The sequence below is a fragment of the Poeciliopsis prolifica genome, unplaced genomic scaffold (assembly GCF_027474105.1).
Source record: "Poeciliopsis prolifica strain line A6 unplaced genomic scaffold, Auburn_PproV2 SCAFFOLD005, whole genome shotgun sequence".
In the NCBI taxonomy this organism is placed as follows: Eukaryota; Metazoa; Chordata; class Actinopteri; order Cyprinodontiformes; family Poeciliidae; genus Poeciliopsis; species Poeciliopsis prolifica.
In genome coordinates this window covers 18,305,433-18,320,907 of record NW_026562380.1, presented here as the reverse complement: position 1 = coordinate 18,320,907, position 15,475 = coordinate 18,305,433, and the positions used below count along the sequence as shown (strand labels likewise).

At 37.3% G+C, this 15,475-nt stretch overlaps 1 protein-coding gene across 7 annotated transcripts in view; it reads left to right on the top strand.

Moving 5' to 3' along the window:
• Positions 1–312: 312 nt before the first annotated feature.
• The window catches only part of ehbp1 (EH domain binding protein 1), a 144,944-nt gene continuing 129,781 nt past the window's right edge, over positions 313–15,475 (top strand). For 5 of the 7 annotated variants that reach the window (XM_055030231.1, XM_055030233.1, XM_055030230.1 and 2 more), the window contains exons 1-6: positions 382–758; positions 1,306–1,469; positions 1,616–1,771; positions 10,851–10,908; positions 11,017–11,112; positions 13,946–13,999. In XM_055030231.1, the coding sequence (XP_054886206.1) occupies positions 1,342–1,469; positions 1,616–1,771; positions 10,851–10,908; positions 11,017–11,112; positions 13,946–13,999 (492 nt within the window). In that variant the 5' untranslated portion in view covers positions 382–758; positions 1,306–1,341. Of the gene's footprint in view, positions 759–1,305; positions 1,470–1,615; positions 1,772–10,850; positions 10,909–11,016; positions 11,113–13,945; positions 14,000–15,475 lie in introns of all 7 variants that reach the window. The other 2 variants (XM_055030228.1, XM_055030232.1) reach the window with 2 other exon arrangements.

Sequence of the window (15,475 nt, the reverse complement as noted above, 5' to 3'; positions counted from 1 at the left end):
AATAAAATTGCATTTTGATAACAGTGGTGGCCCCAGACTCCCGCGGCCCCTTCTTTCGTGGCGCCACTGCCATCCAGGTAGGCGAAATGATGGGGAGACGCTGCGTTAAGTCAATTATGAAAAAATCATACCGGAAGTAGGATCATCTTCCTTTAAAAATAAAACGTTTTTCCTGGTAGTTATAACATTCATAGAATAAAGCCCTAAATATGCCGTCACTTATTTATAAATACATTTAATTATTCAAGGTATTTATTCTTCATGTCTAATGTTTTGCTATTAGATAAGTGATAACTTGCAACATATTCGGAAGCAATTTTATTTTGACGACAATTTGATCAGAAGCTCGGTGCAGTTCTCCTCTCTTTACCAGCTGCCAGAGAAGCAGGTCAGTCAAACTATCGGTAACTATTGGCACTAGTTATCGGTGGGAATCCTTCTAAGAAGTCGGAATACTTTTGTCCTGCGCAGCAGCGCTACACACGCGGACAAATGCCTCTTCTTTCTCCGTCCTGAGACTCGGAGCTGACCGGCGGTGTAAAAGGTCTTAACCGTTAGGCAACGGTTTCCGCTCGTGCCGTGTTGTGATATAGCTAGCCGTTGCTGCTAGCGCGGCTAGCTAAAACTATGACTTGTGCTGCTGGTAAGATAATTAGCAAAAGGCTGCTCTGCTCCGGCTGCTAGTCTGTAGCAGACAGCTCGCCATCTCCGTCGCTAAGCTCTAGGTGTACTTCAAAAGCGTCGGATATCAGTGGGAGGTGAGTGTTTACTGAGTGGCTCTGAAGCCTGAACGGTCCTGCTTAGCGGAATGCAGCGGCTCAGACTATTCCCTGGATTCAGAAACATTCCATGAAATATCATACATGTCCCCAGAATGTTTCCACGAATCCCAGTTTTGGATAGAGTCCGTCAGTGTAGCGTTCGTAGACAAGTCCTGTAACTCGACTCGTTTTAGAGTGATGTCACTGCGTCTCTGTTTACTGCCTTGGTACATATATTCATATTTTAACACTCCAAGTTGTTTCAGTGCGCCAGTGAATACTTAGCCCCCCTCCCCAACAGAGCTGCCCGGCATGCAGTGCTGGATCGCTCTCAAACACATTCTTACAATTGAAGCGCTTTACGCTGCTGGTTGTCGATAAGCTTGTGTAATGTGACATGTGCAATGTCACTCTCACGCCAAGCATCTTTGTGACTGGGAAGGAAATCATTTCTTCAATTCGTTTTGCGAGAATTGTAGGAATCATCCAGATTGCAGAAAATTGCCTTGAAAAGCCCATCCCTGCTATTTTCTTTCTTTTGCAGGAAGATCATCTGATGGAAGCATGATCTTCATACCCAATGGATCACTCATCATGCCGTTTGAATTTATGGAGCTCTTTCCCTCTCAGGATCATTCCCACCTTTAAATCAGACCTGGAGTACCTCAGAGACATCATGTGCTTACATTTGGATTCATTCAGAAGTTTGTAAATATCACTCTGGACCTCAACCTTTTTTTTTTTTTTTTCCCCACGTTTCCGGCGGAACATTAAGCATGTGCCCATCCAGGTTGGACATGCTTGGAGACATATAAACATTAGTGTGATTTTTAATTTAATTTTTTTTTGTTAAGGAAGTCCAGGGCCTATAAAAACCTCATAGAAACTATCAGTTTCTATAGTATCATGGCCTCAGTGTGGAAGAGACTGCAACGTGTGGGGAAGCATGCCTCCAAATTCCAGTTTGTGGCTTCATATCAGGAGCTGATGGTAGAATGCACAAAGAAATGGTGAGTAATGACAGTGCTGTCACTGAAGCACAATGAAAACTCTTTAAAGGAAAGATGAGTTCACTTGTGGTGGCCATAGCACACACACATACACACGGGAACAATTTTCTTAGAGTGCAGACATATCTTTTGTTGGAATGGGCCTGACTTTGTGAAATTGCATTTTTTCCCCCCCTGTTGAATATTGTTGCGATTTCTCAGTCAGTGTGGGCACACTCCACTATGAAACTGTCACAACAAAACATTGAATATAAGTACTATTGTTTCATAATAATCCTTAAAATGAAATAAAACAAATATAGAACACAATCTTTATTTAAAACAGTTGTTCTGGCTCATTTGAAAATGCTGTACATGATAATTTAGCAGAAAAATTGAATAAATAAATTCTAAATCTGTCAATTTATGAGTTATTATTGCATTTATTAATCTGTATAGCAGTGGTATAGCAAACTAATATATTCAATGTTCCCATCATATTTATTTGTTCAAACACTGATTTGGAAGTTGGCGTGCAGTAAGTTTTCTCATCAAAAGGCACTTTTAAAAGGTTTCTATGGCTCTACTAGCCTTGATTCAACATTAAATGGACAGAAAGAATGGGAAGACATAAATCAGTTGGTCAGGAATGGGATCAGGAACAACTACGTTGAGGACTGTAGAGTCTGTATATGGTGTGCTTGCTCTGTCACTGAGCCATGTGGCCTCAAAGGACACTTGGATATTGTGGAGGTAGCTGGACATGGCGACGACTCTTCCACATCCCGAGTAGAAGGTGCTTCGACACTAGATTCTTTCTAGGAAATGATTAGGCCTAGGCGATAAACTGAAAATTAACAGATACCAAAATTTATGACAATAACCAATGTCATCTTACTTTTGTTGTCTTTTTTTTGGGCTATGTATCGGTAATCTATACTCATGTCCCTTTAAGATCCTGTGTGTAATTGTCCATTTATTGTTCTCGAGGTGAACTGATATCATGATATTGATCTTAGGCCATATCACCCAGCCCTAGAAATGATACATGTGTTGAGAAATCTATTGAGTATTCTATTGATCAGTCTGACAATCAATAGGATAAAAAATTGCCACATTTTGCTGACTTTTTTTTAAGTTAACCACTTAAGTGTTTTTTTTTTTTGGTTTTTTTACACACTATTAGAAATATATTAAAAGATGCAAATAAACTAATAATTCAGTCCTTCTTTAAAATTTAATACATTTTATTGCTTAAAATGAAATAATGAATTTTCTTTAGTGTACGGTTGATAATTTATAGCAAAGGATGCATCTTCAGCTAAAAAGCTATTAACCTGTTTTGTTTTTCAATGTGTAATTGGATAGCAAAAGCTATCCAAAAGTTTATTTTGCAGAAATTGAACCATTGCCACTTTAGGAGTTCTGGGTATAGCGCATTTACAGACAAGGAAGTTTTTTTTTTTTTTTTTTTTATCTTAAAAGCAAAAAGTTTTGGCTTAATTACTCTCCTGACAGTGTTGGTTCTTTCAACTAATGGCAATTTTTAGAGTTCGTATACTCGAGTTAATGATTAATTGATGTCTAAATTGGCTGACCATTATTTTAACAATTGATTAATCACGATTAAGTTAATTGTCTAGTCGCGATTAAAAACGATTAAAAAGTTAATTGTTTCTGCCCTGCTGTTTTGATGTCTACGACTCAGCTGTTTCAGAGTTATGTAGATTTTACTCATGAGGAGTGAAAGTCAATCCAGAGAGGCAGATAGGCGGAGATAACAGAGCTGTGCGTTGCGGTTCCGCCTGCAGCCCTGTGTCCTGCAGTGAGGGAGAAGCCGTGGCTTGTAAAAGAAAGACGTAGCCTGCAGACACGGATTCTCAAGTGGCTTGCTGTAGGCGTGAGTAACTCGGCTGCACACAGCTTCAACCTGGGACAGATGTTAACGTGTTGGAGAATGGAATGAGAAAAATGTACATCTCTTACGAGAGAAAAGGGTGGGTGGCCCCCAGTACGTAATCAGCACTAGATGCTATTGCTGTGAGATCTAAGAAGTGGGTTTTTTTTGTGATTGTGTGCATTCTGAACGTTGTTTTCATCTAATAATTTTCTAACTAACAATGAAGTATAATGATTTTGTGCAGCTGCTCTTGAGTACTTTTTAAAAGATAAACTTCAATTAATGACGTTAAAAAAATGCGTCCTTATGTTTGGAATTGATAGTTTTACTATTTTCCCCACTGCTTGTTCAATAAAAATGTCAACAAATACCACTAAATTTGAATATACTGTGTGCAGTTTAGAGATATAAATCACACTTCTTTATGTGTGGTGTTCTAAAGAATCGCATTATGAATGGGAATGTCTTTCAAGAGCAGTATTTGTGTTTGTGGGACCATAACTGCTATGACACACAGGCTGCATTTCCATCACAAATGTGTGCACCATCCTCAGCTTTAGCAGCTCTTAAATCCTGAAAAATAACACAACTGTTTAATTTCTGGAATCAAAAACTGGGGGGAAAAAAATTCCAGTTTGTAAAAGTAAAACTAATATTTGTGTTTTTTCTTTCTTTGCCACCAATAGATGAAATTTATTATGACAATGATAAGTCTAAATTCTTATCATGAAAAATTTTTCACGATAAATTCTCAACAATATTAGACCCTAGTTCATACACTAAAAAACTTATTAGATTGAAGTGCTAAGAATTGTGGAGAACATCTGACATGATGAGTAAAAGAGAAGTGTTTATCAGCGGGACTGATTCTGTTTGTCCTTGAGTTTTTAGATACTCAAAGTTAATACCTGCTTGAGCAAGGTTGGTCATGCTCATTGTGGTGATGCAGCAGAGTCAGAGAGTGGGTTCTGCAGCAATGATTATGTTGAAAAGGTCAGTCCACAGCAGAAGCCTACATTGTTGCCAAGTATCGATTTCCTTTCATACCTGTCATTTATCAATAACTGTTTATGAGGGATTAGTCAGGTTGGCTGATGAGTTGTTTCACTGCAAGTTTCGGGTAATTTATCTGGATTTTCTTTCGTTTTGCTTCATGCTGCTAATGAAATTCAACTTTCTGTGGGAATTCCTGCTAAATTTAGTTTTGAAGAATACATTTTTATCTGTTCTCTGTAGCCTGCTTTAGTCTGATCAGATTTACAGTTCTTCATTTTCCTCTGAAATTAAGTGCCCCTAGTGTTTAACCACCACCTGCAGCAAAAGAAATTAAGCTTTTTTTTTAGCTTACTGGAAATTGGAGTGACATTTATTGCTAATGGACAAACGTTAGCAGTTGGGCAACATTTAAAACTTTGACAGCGTTCACGCCCCCAGCGAAAAATCATTTTTCTACAGCCAAGGGACCAGATCCTCTGTACTGGTTTTTACCTGGCTAACTCAAAACCTTTGTGAGACACTTTTTTATCGGGTGTGCATTTGAAGTTTAAGTTGAAAACAAGCTGTATTTGTACCAATACACTGTGTTCTGTCTGTAAAATAAAAAAAAATAAGCCCATTTGTTAATCAATATATCCTTTGATTATCTATTCTTAATTCTGTAAAAAATCTGACTTGAAATGCTCAAAATATAATTTATATTCATCCCTTTGCACTTTTTGAAGACGTTTAGTGGTTTTTGTTACCTCCACAAACCACTGACAAACTATGGCATCACCAGAGTAAGTCTGTATTTCAATACAGTTTCTCTTCTACTGACAGAGGTCGGGTGCATTGCTTCCCCCAACAAGTTTTAGGAACTGAACACTACAAATCTGTTCAAATTACAAATTGGCCACTTTGACTTGTGGGTTTATAAAATTTACCCACATTTAAATGCTAGTTTCCCTCAATAAATACAATTTTTAATCATAACTTGGGCAATTTTCTTAGGAGTCTTAGAGTTGATGGTTTTCTGTCATTGATTTTGGTCTCTTTCTGGTTGCATGTAATTGTGTGAATAAATCAAATGCACTTCGAGAATTATTCTGTTTTCTCTTGGCAGAGATCACATAGAGACGGCCTGTCATTGAATAATCAAAACATTTTTAAAAATATGAATGTTTTGTTATTTTTGAAAGACTTCCAAGAGTTACATTTTTATCAACCAACTTATAGACATCATATTGTATAATTTTAAAATTCAAAGGGTGGATTTTGAGGTTTGCTTTGTGCAATGTTCAACTTCAGTTTGATGCCATCTAATTAAAATCCTTGATTTATGTAGTAAATATTTTCTTAACTCTCTGGTGAAGAACTGTGAAGAGAAAGAGGTTGTCAAAAGCGCCATTATAATTTCAGACCCAGTAAAAATGGAGACATTCTTAATGTGCACTGTAATATTTCAACATTTGATTTTTCTTTGGATGCTTTTAGCAAAACGATGAATCTCTGCCTGCTCCTTTTTTTCCCCGCCCCCCCAGTGTTGCAAAATCCGAATGTGTGCGCATAGTAAATTCCTTAGTTTCCTCATACCACTGGATGGCTCATTGTTTCACTGGAGATTACCAGCGAACGTCAGGCTTTGACATGTTAAGTTCTGTTGAGCATGTGTTCGCATTGGCAGGCGTTTATAGGATTGTCTGCCAGATAATTCGCTCCCTGCCAAATGCTCGACGTGGCTCTTTATTTTACTCAAATCTGACGGCCTCAACGGATTCTTCAGCACAGGTTTTTTGGCACCATCCGATGGTAACCTTGCCAGGTGATAGCACAGAGTTGAGGTTTTTGGTTGTGAAGGAATTTTGGATGAAACTTTTGACACTGCATTTGAGCCTTTTTAGACGTTGGAGCAACAACAAATCCGGTGTCCGGTGACAATTGTGACCTCTGCAGTATTAGTCGTCCACAGTGCTGATAGCTAGCTGGTTCCAGGATCAATTGTTTTCCAGTATTTAATATTTTAGATATTTTTGGAGGATAAATGATGTATCGGCACTAACATCAGTGTCAGTCGATGTTAGAAATTTAACATATTGGTATCGGCAGATATTGGCAATATTTTTTTAACATCTGTATTAGCCCAATACACAAAACTTGGTTGATATTTATTTCCATTTTGTTGTGGTTCGTTCCCCCCCCAAAAATGTGTCAAAATGGCAGATAAATATAAAAAGGTAGAGAAATGTATATAATATCAATTATTGGCCAGCAATATTGATACTGGACATCGCTATCAGCCTAAATTTTAACATTGATGCATTATTAAAAAAAAAAAAAAAATAGCTTGATGGCAGTGGAATAATGGGTCACTCTACATAGATTTCTTTTTTACTATTGGAACAAGGGCCTGGTTTTTACCTGGCTAAAAACCAGCCAACTCAACTCAAAAACAACTCAAATTAAAAAAATTGCCAGTACATAATTGACATGTATTGTCTTTTGAGCCTTTTGTTAGCATAAGCAATTTGGATTTAACTCCAAAAGCTAACTGTACCAAATTGCTCATTTAATAGTCAAAGTGTGGTATCATATGCATTTTTTTAAAGGGTGTAGTATGCTATAAATTAAATCATCTGATAATATTTTGCTTGTTTTGTGCAGTATTATAAAATGTATATAGCAGATGTTCTTAAATATATTAGATGTTATGTCGGACACACTTTAGTTGAAGACAGTTAATTAACATGTAGCACTTTGGTTTAAAGCTGCTTGCCCAGCGTTTCTGATGATTTCCCAGAGGTTTATGCTAAAGACCGCAGGGCATCTTCGGTGAATCCTTGAATGAAAAAAACTGGATATAAATGTCTCTATTCCTGATATCTGTGTGTGTATGTTGGACAAACTCAGAAAGGCTACAGAGGAGGAAACATTTGCCTTGGAAGAGACAAGTCTGCTTTAAGTAGACGACCCCTTGATCTTGACTTTTGCTTTTTTATAAAATATGTTGCGGTTCTTTTTTTTGCCTACAGGAAAGATAGGGCAGCCACAACTTCCTGACACACCCTGCATTTTCAACCATCCTGACAGTTTACTGTCCACTGAACTTCAAGTATTTAACCACAAACATTTTTTTATTTTTTTTGCCTGAAATTGTGTTATTTGACACACACTTTATGCGTGTCTGTATTTTGGCTAGCACCTTCAGTCATATAGTGTTTTGTATGTGTGGAATAGTTTTGATGGTTGGGCTCTAAAATACATTAATTGTCTTATGTGAATAAAGTATTAAACCATATTTCTTATATTTTAAAGTCAGTCTAATTATTGAGGAAACCCTGCATTTTGTTTTTGACCTTTTTCCAATTTATTAACATTTTTCCTCTGACCCTTATACATATCACATCAGCCAGAGGATTAAAACCACTTGAATGTGAAGCGCATATCAACTCAGGACATTCGATACTATGAAATCAAGATCTAAATGATGATTTGAACACCAGCCAGTCCAACCCCTCATGGGGGCCCTTCCCCCTAATTTTAATGTACCCAACAATTGTAAAACAGCTTTCATTGGACTTTTATTTGCCTTTGTAGCCACTGCAATCTAATGCTAATGCTGTGAATGCTAGCCAGCTGTAGTTTTTATCAACAGTTGACTGGTCAATGTTCGTCTTTGCCATTTGCTCACTTCTGTTGCCAACTTACATAACGCTGTTTACATTTTGTGCAAAAAAACCCAACAAAAAGCTTGGTACTGTGAGGGTTAAGGCTGTAGGGAGCCATACACAATATGAGAAGCACAAAGCTGATGCCAAGAGCCACAAAAATACCCAGAATTTATACAGCTCAGAAAAAAAAATGCTTTGTAAACTTTTGTTGTGACATAGATTTTAAATTTTTTTTACTTAAACATTCATAATGTTCTTACAAAGGGTTTTGAGTTGGTGAACGCTGCGGAAACCCTGGATGCAGACAGAAAGTTGGGATGCCTTGAGCTATAATATAGAGATTTTTCCGAGCTGTTCGCCATCGTTATTCTCACTCACTGGTTTTATGATTCTGGGTTCACTTACCAAAGGATACACCATTGCAGGAGATGCCCATGTGGGAGTGGTGTGTTCAAAGCGACCCAAGGGAGAGAGGTTTTCTGAGAGTTGCTACTGATAGGACTTTCTCAGGACTTTGCTGTGTTGAAGTTGGAGAGAAACTCAGAAATGATGTGAAATCATTTAGCCTTCAGACAAATGGTTTACATTTTTCTCATAGCACAGCAAATGCTGCACAGAGGGAAACCGGGTGGCTGTTATTTGTTTGTGTCTACGCTCTGAGATAGCGTGTCGCTGAACAATAGTTTCTCTGTGAAGAGTTCTCCTCAAGGCTGAAATTGTTTTGTCACTCTCCTTGTGTTGTCATTTTGCTGTTGCTCGCTCTCCTTTCTGTGTTCTGTCTCTGGTACACTGTCTCATTGTTTGAGAGTTGATGACTTAAGGGTTCATGTAGATGCAGTAAATTCAGCTGGCAACAGTTATTTCTCTTAAAAGTGACACTTGCGGTATTACGGTTGCATCACTAAAACCAAGGTGGCGTGTTTCAGTGAAGGCCAAAGAGACAACATTGGGAAATGTTCTCCATGAAGATCGAGGAACACGTCAGATAGGACAAGGACAAAGTCGCGAGAAAGCTTAAAACAGGATTAGAATATTAGACAATATTTAATACCTTATACACAGCAGAGCTTTGTTCAGTCTGTCATCTGAATATGGACAGACAACTTCAGATTTACAAAAACATGTCCATCCACACTAACTGTCAGGCCAGGCATGTTGCAGAGCTTTTATCACAGAAGCTGCGAAGAGGCCCATTGTAAATCTGGAGAAGTTACAAAGATTCAAAGCTCAGGTGGAAGAATCTGCCAACTCAATTACTTGCCACTCGCATTACAAATGTGGCATTCATTCATAAGGGGCAAGGAGACGGCCAAGAGATGTCCTACTTTTAAAGTTTTCCACAAGCTTGACCAATTTGGTTGCAAATGCAATCTAATTTCTCTGTAGAGCAGTAAATAAGAAGAAAGAGGTTTCACCAGGGCTACCAGTCTTTCAAGGAGAAAAAAGTCTCTGCGCTGCTGATAATTATGGCACTATTTTTGAGTCCCTAGCCTGAGTGTACATGGAGTTTGATGCGAGCGCATATATCCTTGTGAACAAAAGATTATTTGTCATGGATGTGATTAAATCTCACACACTTGATCAACAAGCTCGCCACTCTGACTTTCCTTTGCTCATGCACGGGCCAATGTCTGCGTTCCCAACGTATGTATGTAACTGAACGACTCTTTGACAAACCCTGGTTCTAATTCATTTTAAATTGAGATGATAGAAAAGTACAATAATGCATCTATAAAACACAACATTAACCTCCCCACCTTTTTATCGTTCCCTTGTTTCATTCAGTGTTTTTGATTTTCTTTTTTTGTGAGAACAATTTTACTGCATAGTAAAAGTTTATGTAGGCACATATTATTAATTTGAAACAGAGCATCATAATGAGAGTCATTAATGGTGGTGGTAATGTGATGATCTTGTGCTGGACGACTTGATATAAATGATGGGATTGGGACTAAAAATCCTGCAGAGCATCCAGCCATCAGTACAGGACAGCGATCCAAAGAACAGTAGCATGGCCTTGTGAATAACTGCAAAATAGATGCTCCAATCTAATTTAATTTGATAACACTATTTAGACGTTGCACTGCTTGTGAACGTTTCACAATCCCGATCAGCTGAACTCTGGTGGATCAGCAGCTGGAAAATGGAATAATAAACACAGCTTTTAAAAGCAAGATTTATTAGCACCACCTGCTTATATGAAATGAAGGATGGTGGTAAAGGACTTCGTGGGAACTACTTTTTATGGTTTTGGGGGCAAAATAATAAGCTGTGAGCCCACCTGAAAGCAGCACATTGTCCGACTTAAGTTTAAAAATAAACTGTGGGAAGATCAGAGATGGTCAGTGTTATTCTAATCCTAAAAAAAAGTTCAAATGGGTATGAATACTTCTGCAGAAGACTATGTTCTTGATTGAAAGTTTAGTTGAGGATCCGCTTCTGTTGTACGTCAGCATTTAGTTGAAGACTCGATACGGTTTTATGCTCTAAAGTCCAAAGATAAAATAAATCTTTTTCGTTTTCCAGTAATCCTCCTTTTTTTTTTTCCCCACAGGCAACCAGATAAATTGGTGGTGGTTTGGACACGCAGAAGTCGTCGGAAATCCTCTAAGGTAGGTGATTTATATATTTTAAATGGCATTTAAAGACTATATATAAAAACCCTATCTCAAATTTCCTCTTTGCATTGTTGTTTCTCTTCTCTTTCTCTGTCGCCATAGTCCCACAGCTGGCAGCCTGGCATCAAAAACCCATACAGAGGAGTTGTAGTGTGGCCTGTACCAGAGAACATTGAGATTACAGTCACTCTGTTTAAGGTAAGCCACAGTTGTGGTTGGAAATATGAGAAAATGTTTTTACACCGGTCCATTTTTTACCAGGGTTTTTGTTTTATAATTGCTCATCTAACTATCTATAGGCAACATTCCTTAATCCAAAGTACATTCCAGGCTTACCTAAACATGCCAGACAGACCAGCTCTCTGCGCCATGTCCTGTTTCATTTCTTAGCCCTCACCAAGCTGCCCAACATCAACACTTCAGTGCTGACAACATTTATTGGTATCCCTGGTAACATTGTCAAATAAGCCTATGAATAAATACAGATTTTATTGGAGAAGCATAATACAGCATCTGACAAAAGTAAATACACCCTCACATTTTCATGACTATCTTATTGCATATTTTCATGCGAATAAACTGAAATGTACACTTTGATATAAGCCTGTCACAATTAACAATAAATCAATTAATCACTCAATTAACTTAAACGAGCCCTTTAATATATGTGAAATATCAACATTTTGAGAAAAGGATTTAACCTCCTGTATGAATTAGTTTTTTTTTCCTTTTTTTTATTTTGGGATTTCTTTTTTACATTATGAAACTATCCTTCATCAGTACAATTATGTATTTGCATCTGTTTTTTTTTTTTTTGTGCGCCGCACTTTTCTAAATTTTTCCATACGTCAAGTTTTAGTGTGAAAACTCATGAATGCACAGGCCCCAGATGTTTTAAAGAGAAGCACTGCATTACAAAATAGAAATGACTTGATTAGTTTTTTTAATAAATGAAGACAGTCTTTCGCAGATTTATTCATAGCTCTGACTGGCCTAAGGCACAGCAGTGAGAACAGCTGAGTCAGCAGTGTTGTATCATGCTCAAAAGCTGCTAGATTTGCATCAGCGTACATCCTCAGCTGAACTTTAGTAAATCACAAGGAAAGGCTGAAAATAAAAACGAACCTTAGCGCGGCAGAATGTGCACAGAAGTGTCAACAAGCGGTGCAGTCAGTGGGAAGCCTTCGGCATGTTTTTGCAGGACTCAATTTTGTTTGTTTTACATCTTGGCATCTGCTTCTTCTCAATATATAGCTGATCAGACGCACAAGAAAAATAAACACGGAAAAATACAAACTGAATTTCTTCATCGAAATGGGTAAATAAAGACAAAGATGGGGAAATTGGGTGTTTAGCTACCTGCTGGTTATATTTAGCAGCGCTGCAGGCAGGAGAGAAGGCTGTTGATACGTGGCTCAGTTTATGTGCTTATAAAATAATAGAGTTTAGAGGATCGTTCAGAACAGGAGAATCACCTCCTGTTTGTATTTATAAATGTTTGATGGTAAAAGATCTGAACACTGATGGAGAATGATTATTGAACTGTGAAAAGCAACCATATCTCACCAACATTAATGTATTACTTCAACATAAGTTTGTTAAATGATTCTTTGTTTATCTGCAATTTTTTTGTGAAAAAATTTAGGGCTGCAACTGCCAATTATTTTTATTACTATTCCAACGAGTAAATGATTAATCGCGTAAATAAGTTGGCACATGCTGCAGATTTTCATTTAACCTTTTAACATGTTTTATGCAATATTAGAAATATACTGAAAAAAATGTAGATACAGTTTAATTCCTTTGCCAAAGGAGAAAATACACATTTTATTGCCTGAAATGCATTTATTTGTTCTATTGTTATTGCATAGTAATTCTGTGTGGGAACAGATGTTACCAGAAAATAAAACTGGACGCAGTGTATGCATCAAAATAAAAAACTATACATATTTCTTCAAATATTCAGGTATTATTCATTAGTATTATTTATAAAACAAAGATTGAGATCCAAAAGTGCATGGAGAGGTGGAAACTCCAGCAGGAAAACCCAGTGGTCTGCTAATACAGTCAACTCCTCTGTATTTCAAATTGTTTTGGATTCTTCAAAAAAGATGAAGCCAAAAAAATGTAAACTATGTGAAAACACATAGTTTATGTGACCAGATCATCACAAAGTAGCACATCATTTTAAGGTGAAAGAGAAAAGATGGTAAATTTGTTTCTTTGCTTATGCAAATAAGAATCTGAATAAGCAAAGTAACTGTGTATCACCTTTTGGTTGATTGTGTTCTGAATAACAGTTTTCAAGAATTGTTGCAGAATTCCTATTGATAGTAAGATCTGTACTTCGACTAGGTCTTTCCAATAAATTAATTTGTAGATCTAGATTTGTAGAAATCTGGACTTAGATTTGGTGTCCAAACTTAGTGCCGTGAGGGCCACAACTGGCTAATTTAATCTACTGGTGGCCCACAAGATTCATGAAATTAATAATGCAAAAATTAGTGAGGAAATTTTAGTTTTACCTGCTTAACAATAAACAAAATTATCATGAAATCAGTATGTCATCAAGGATCCAAAATATAAAAAGATCTTTAGATTGTTGCCTTATTAAGAGAAAAACAGACATTTTCCAAATTGTTTGGGTCAATTATTTTTTACCATTCCTGGCTTGAGATCAGGGGCCAGACAAAATCATTTCAGGAACCACAAAGGACCCCCAGACCACATTGCGGATGCATACAATTAAAGTTGCAACAAAACGTATCTGCTTCTTGAATTATTCTGTCTCAAATGATCAAAATTTCTAAAAAATGTCAGCTCAGCTCAGCTAAATATAAAAATACAGAACTTATTTATTTCAAGTACTTGTATCCCACAAGACTGAGGCAGAACACCAATAAAGCAGTTTCCAGTTTTAGACTTTTCTTACACACATTTATTGGATTCCCAATATTGTGTAAGTTGTACACAATATTGATCCATCAAACAGATGGATCAATATTGATGATTGCTGTTTCTACCTTTACAGGATCCCCATGCGGAAGAGTTTGAGGACAAGGAGTGGACATTTGTCATTGAAAATGTGAGTTTTAAGTATTTTTCACCTCATCGTGAAAAGTACGATGAAAACAACTTTTAAAAAACTAAGTAAAATGAAGAAAAGAAATGTCAACCACTGAATGTACAAGAGCATATTTTTGTGCTATTTCTGCCACCTTCTGGTTAGTGGGTATCATTACATGCTACTTCATGTGGAGTGTTGTGGTTACGCTTAAGATTCATGTAAAAAACAAATAGAATATGAATATAAAAAATATAGTTTGTCAATCACTTCAGAAAGTGAACCTCATGTATTATGTGGATTTATTACAGTGGAAAATATCAAGGCTTTTGCTTCTTGTAATTTTGATGGTTATGGCTTACAGATAAGTAGAACCCCAGAAAATTTTGATATTATGAAAATGTTAACTATTGGAATGTCACTGTGCTACACCAAATCATTTAATTAACTCAAACATCTGCAAAAGTTTCTTGAGCCTCTACATGGTCTCCCAGTCTGGCTCAAGGGGAAGACTGCCACCTGGACAGATGTCAAGACATCCTTCACGAGGAGAGGAAGCCAGAAAAGGTCACTGCCAGAGAAGCTGGTTGTTCATGCCTTGAGAAATAGTCAGTTAGTGGAAAGAAATATAATTGTAGGACAATATCCACCAGCAATATGGAGAACCGCAGACTTGTGAGGACTGTTTAGCAAAATTTCTTAAAACAAATTTGTGGGAGCTTCATAAGGAGTAAACTGAATTGGTGCATCGAGTGCCGTTACGCAGTGATGAGTCTCTCAAACAACCGTCTCATTCCCCCAGAACCAAAGACAACATCAGAAGCGTCTTACCTCGGCTAAAGAGGGAAAAAAAACTGAACTGTTGTTTGGTGGTCCAAAGTCATGGACATTTCAACCATAACTATCTACAATTGTGATAACCTTGACACTGAAACTGACTGACAAGGGTCAAAAGGGGCCAGTACCCCTGTAGAACTGGTCCTAACCAAAATCAGGGAGAGAACAGGCAAAGCTGAGTGGAGCATTAAGTAACCCAAAGACTTAGTTATTATTATTATTTTATAACTGCATATAGTTCATTGATTTGAATGCATATTATTTCATAGGTAATGAACCAGATGCTAAGAGAAGGGAAAGAGAGACCGTGTATCATGTTATGCGGTGAAGAGGTGGTGAGGCAGACACAAATTGGCTATGAGGAGCAAGGAACTGTGTTATGGAAAACTGAATCGATTATTGAAACCACAATCTTCATTACAGTTTTAATGCTTGCTGTATTGTGATCTCAATATCTGGTAGGAGATTATTCTGAAGGCCATGTTGTTGTTCCTAGCTTCGCCACCAGGTGGCGAGGTCGTTTGTGGGTAGTATTTTTTTTCATATACCAAAACATTGTTTGAGAAGCTGTGCAGGTCAGCAGACGTGGTATTTGAGGGTGGTTTTGTGATTTTGTTCAAGTGTGCCTCCATATGAATGATAGGTTGCAGTGTATTTATG